The 4,964-nt window shown below is 49.4% G+C and overlaps 1 protein-coding gene across 1 annotated transcript in view; it reads right to left on the reverse strand.

Moving 5' to 3' along the window:
• The window catches only part of LOC107298381 (filamin-C), a gene marked incomplete at its 5' end in the record, with an annotated part of 60,535 nt that extends 56,049 nt beyond the window's left edge, over nucleotides 1-4,486 (reverse strand). Inside the window, 4 exons of the mRNA XM_015827756.1 lie at nucleotides 137-338; nucleotides 2,133-2,295; nucleotides 2,781-2,858; nucleotides 4,368-4,486. Coding sequence (XP_015683242.1) covers nucleotides 137-338; nucleotides 2,133-2,295; nucleotides 2,781-2,858; nucleotides 4,368-4,486 — 562 coding nt within the window. The remainder of the gene's footprint in view (nucleotides 1-136; nucleotides 339-2,132; nucleotides 2,296-2,780; nucleotides 2,859-4,367) is intronic.
• Nucleotides 4,487-4,964: the final 478 nt, after the last annotated feature.

The following is a 4,964-nucleotide window of genomic DNA, read 5'->3' on the forward strand; positions in this document are numbered from 1 at the left end:
GTTTAGTGGTCAGGAGGTCATTAGAGAGGGCAAACAAGCATGGCGGGGGGTGGGGGGTCAGTGGGAATTAAAAAGGAGACAGAGGGGAGGAAGAGGGAACCCCAAAAGAGCTGGGGAGCGGGGGGGGGGTGTCTTACCTTCTGCCACGTTGACCGTGAAAGGGCTTTTGGGAATCTGAGTCCCCGCAAAGGTGACGTAGATGACGTGGGGACCCTCCAGGACAGGCCGATAAGTGCAGCGGAAAATATTGTCCCCTTTGTCTTCCAAGACCACTTCCACCGTGTCCCGACGTCCCTGGGGGTCCACGATCACCACCCCCACGTCACCGGCCCCGGCCCCTGCAGACGGAAGACCCCCCCGTTAGTTGCCTGGGTTGCTTAGGAAATTCTTTTCATCCCCCCAAAATATAAATAGAACAGAACAGAACAGAACAGAATAGAAAATAGGGAATAGAAAATAGAAAATGAATAGGGAATAGGGAATAGGGAATAGGGAATAGGGAATAGAGTAGAGTAGAGTAGAGTAGAGTAGAGTAGAGAATAGGGAATAGAGTAGAGTAGAGTAGAGTAGAATAGAGTAGAGTCGAATATAGGGAATAGAATAGAATAGAATAGAATAGAATAGAATAGAATAGGGAATAGGGAATAGGGAATAGGGAATAGGGAATAGAGTAGAGTAGAGTAGAGTAGAGTAGAAAATAGAGAATAGAGTAGAGTAGAGTAGAGTAGAATAGAATAGAATAGAATAGAATAGAATAGAATAGAATAGGGAATAGGGAATAGGGAATAGGGAATAGGGAATAGGGAATAGGGAATAGGGAATAGAGTAGAGTAGAGTAGAGTAGAGTAGAGTAGAGTAGAGAATAGGGAATAGAGTAGAGTAGAGTAGAGTAGAGTAGAATAGAGTAGAGTCGAATATAGGGAATAGAATAGAATAGAATAGAATAGGGAATAGGGAATAGGGAATAGGGAATAGGGAATAGGGCAGTGATGGAGAACCTTTTAGAGACCGAGTGCGCAAACTGCAACCCAAAACCCACTTATGCGTCATCGGGTGCCAGGTGGGTGTGGCCCATTGGGTGGGTGTGGCTGCGGTGGTAACGGCAGACTGGGTGGGACTAAAAAGTTCAATCAATCAATTCCAACTTTGCAAGATCTTTTTTTCCCCATGAGAAGTTGAAATTGACTGATTGATTGAACCTTTTTTTTTTTTTGCACACGGCGGCGGAAGCCTAAAGCGAAAAGGTTTTATAAAACCCAGCTGAAGGCCTAGGACTGGGGCGACAGTGCCCGCGTGCCCACAGAGAGGGCTCTGAGTGCCACCTCTGGCACCCATGCCATAGGTTCGCCACCACTGGAATAGGGAATAGAGTAGAGTAGAGTAGAGTAGAAAATAGAGAATAGAGTAGAGTAGAGTAGAATAGAATAGAATAGAATAGAATAGAATAGAATAGAATAGAATAGAATAGGGAATAGGGAATAGGGAATAGGGAATAGAGTAGAGTAGAGTAGAGTAGAGTAGAGTAGAGTAGAGTAGAGTAGAAAATAGAGAATAGAGTAGAGTAGAATAGAATAGAATAGAATAGAATAGAATAGAATAGAATAGAATAGGGAATAGGGAATAGAATAGAGTAGAGTAGAGTAGAAAATAGAGAATAGAATAGAATAGAATGAGTTGGAAGGGACCTTGGGAGGTTATCTAGTCCAACCCCCTGCTCACCCACAAGTATATGTAGGCAATCCTCGACTTACAATCACAAGTGAGGCCAGACTTTCCATTGCTAAGCAAGGAAGTGGTTAAATAAATCGCACCTGGGTTTGCGACCATTTTTGTCACGGTCGTTAAGCGAATCAGTGCAGTGGTTCAGAGAATCGGGTGTTTGTGTGTGTTCGTCAAGCAAGCCCGGCTTCCCTTATTGACTTTTCTTGTCAGAAGCCATCTGGGAAGGTTGCAAAGGACGCCGTGACTGTCATAAGTGTGAGGACTGGTCATTAGTGGCTTTTTTTTCCAGTGTGGCTGTCACTTTCAAACGGTCGCTAAGCAAGTGGGTGTAAGTCGGGGACTACCTGTATTAGGCATAACTATATGCCCTGCTCCCGTTTGCCCCACCCGATTTAACCCCCCTCCCTTACCTGCGGTGTAGATGTCGAAGTAAGTGGGTTTGTTGGCCACGTTTCCCACGGGCTCCAGGCCCGGTCCACGGGCCGTCACCTTGCTGGCATCCCCAAGCGCCATCCCCACATTGACTTCGAAGGGGCTCCGGTCAATATTTTGCCCCGCAAAGAGGACGGTGACCTGGGGGTGGGAGAAACAGGGGGGGGGAAAAATCAGGAGAAATTGGACAAGCCAGCAAAACAGTGAGAAACTGACTTGGACTTTCCCGGTTGCAAAGTGGTGAGCCAAAAAAGGAAAACCACATTTGCAAGTCACCCTCGGGCTTACGAGCGTTCTGGAGCCTGCCCCATAAGTCGCGTCGGCCGTAAATCAAGCCACCCAGGTGGCCGACCTGATTTGACGACCTGTTCTGCAGGCGGTCGTTAAGCAGATTGCTGCGGCTATTAAAGTGAACCCATGGTTCTCGACGGGCTGGTTTTGCTCGTAAGGGCAAAAAACCCGTCACAGGTCGCTTTTTCCGGTGCCGTTGTAAATTTGAACGGTCACTTTGTGGGTCGGGGACTCCCTGCGCTTTTATTATGGTCTGCATTTTTTTAAGGGGGAGGTCGGTCCGCAGAGGTCACCCCGCCACCCCCCCCAGGACGAGGGAACGGTCATCATCTCACCTTGTGCAAGCCGGCTACCTTGGGCACGTAGGAGACGGAATAGGTGCGATTCTTGTCGTTGTTGGCAACCACCTTGGCCTGGGGGGGGGGGAGAAAGAGAGGGGAGGGGGCTTTACCCAGGCGTGCCAGCGGCTGGTGGCCACAGCTGACACCTGTCACTCAGCACAACCTCCGGACTTCTCCCGCCCTTCGCCCAGATGCCAGCAGAGTCACGGCCCAGCCGGATGCCTCCCTCGCCCTGCGGTGCCAGCTGGAGCAGCTGAGGATCCCAAAACCGACCTGGCAGGGAGGGATGGAGGGAGGATGGTGGGCCCTTCCCCTGGGCATGGTGGGCAGGGGGGAATCGGTCGTGTCCCGTGGGGCAGGGGGAGGAGAGAAGAAGGGAAAGGCGGGGGTCTTTTGAGTGTCAGAACAATCAATCAGCGGAACGTCTGGCCACCAGAAGTCGTGGGCGCTCCATCGCTGGAGGTTTTTAAGAGGAGACTGGACAGCCACTTGTCTGGAAGGGTATAGGTTCCCCTGCTTGAGTAGGGGGTCAGACTAGAAGACCTCCGAGGTCCCTTCCAACTCTGTTCTTCTGTAAGGGTCTCCTGCTCGTGGAGGGGGTTGGACTAGTAGACCTCTGAGGTCCTTTCTGTTATTCTGTTATTCAGTGTGTCTCCTGCCAGCCGGCCCAGGGCAGCTTCCGTCTCTCGGAGCCCTTTGGGGGAAAGTGGTGGATTGGTTTAAAACCCCTTTTATTTATTTCAGACCCCAAGATGAGACTTCTGCACAGGGCAGGAGGCAAAAGAGAGACCTCTAAGGAAATGGGGTGGGCTGTGAGCAGAATAACAGTATTACAGAATAAGAGAATGACAGAATAAGAGAATGACAGAATAAGAGAATAAGAGAATGACAGAATAAAAGAATAACAGAATAAGAGAATAACAGAATGACAGAATAAGATAATAAGATAATAACAGAATAAGAGAATGACAGAATGACATAATAAGAGAATAAGCGAATGACAGAATAAGAGAATAAGAGAATGACAGAATAAAAGAATAACAGAATAACAGAATGACAGAATGACAGAATGAGAGAATAAGAGAATGACAGAATAAAAGAATAACAGAATAAGAATAACAGAATGACAGAATAAGATAATAAGATAATAACAGAATATGAGAATGACAGAATGACAGAATGACATAATAAGAGAATAAGAGAATGACAGAATAAGACAATAAGAGAATGACAGAATGACAGAATAACAGAATGACAAAATGACAGAATAACAGCGTTGAAAGGGACCTTGAGGTCTTCTAGTCCAACCCCTTCAAGCGGGAGTCCCTATACCATCTCAGACAAATGGTTGTCCAATTTCTTCTTGAGAAACCTCCAGCGATGGAGCAGCCACAACTTCTGGTGGCAAGTCGTTCCCCCGGTTAATTGTCCTTCGCAGGCTTGGAGAGGGATTAGCAGGGTTCAGGCTCCCCGGCTGGGCAGAAGCTAAAGGGCCAATTGGGGAGGGGGCTGGGGAAGTTGAGGCCGGCCTGCCTGCCTGGGGCACACTCCGGGCACTGGGGAGGGGTAGGGGCGGCATACCTCTTCCGTGTGTCCCTCGGGGTCTTCGATGTACACCAGAACCTCCCCCAAGCCAGCCTCAAGGGTCTCCACGGTGAAGTGGGCTGGTTTCAGCACCGTGTTTCCGTGGGGTTCGATACCTGGGCAAAGGGGAGACAGGTTGACCAGGTGGGTGAAGGGCAGCCTTGGCCCCATAAGAGTGGGGGAGGGAGGGAGGGGAAGGGAAGGGGAGGGGGGAAGAAGGAGAAAGAGCAGGAGAAGGGGAAATGGAGAAGGAGGAGGAGGAGGCATGGGAGCAGGAGAAGAAGGGGGAAGGGAAGCAGGAAAGGGGGAGGAAGAAGAAGGGGAAGGGAAAGGAAGGAAAAAGAGGGGGGAAAGGAGAAAGAGGAAGGGGAAGGGAAACAAGAAGGGAAGAGAAGGAAGGGGAAGAAGGGGGAAAAGGGGAGAAGAGAAAGGAAGGGAAAGGGAAGCAGGAAAGAGGAGGAAGGGAAGTGGAAGTGGAAGTGAAAGAGAAGGGAAGGAAAGGGAAGTGGAAGTGGAAGGGAAAGGAAAGGGAAGTGGGAGGGAAGGGAAAGGGAAGGAAGGGGAAGTGGAAGTGAAAGGGAAGGGAAGGGGAAG

Source organism: Protobothrops mucrosquamatus, unplaced genomic scaffold (genome assembly GCF_001527695.2).
Source record: "Protobothrops mucrosquamatus isolate PMUCROS unplaced genomic scaffold, P.Mucros_1.0 scaffold3931, whole genome shotgun sequence".
NCBI lineage: Eukaryota > Metazoa > Chordata > Lepidosauria > Squamata > Viperidae > Protobothrops > Protobothrops mucrosquamatus.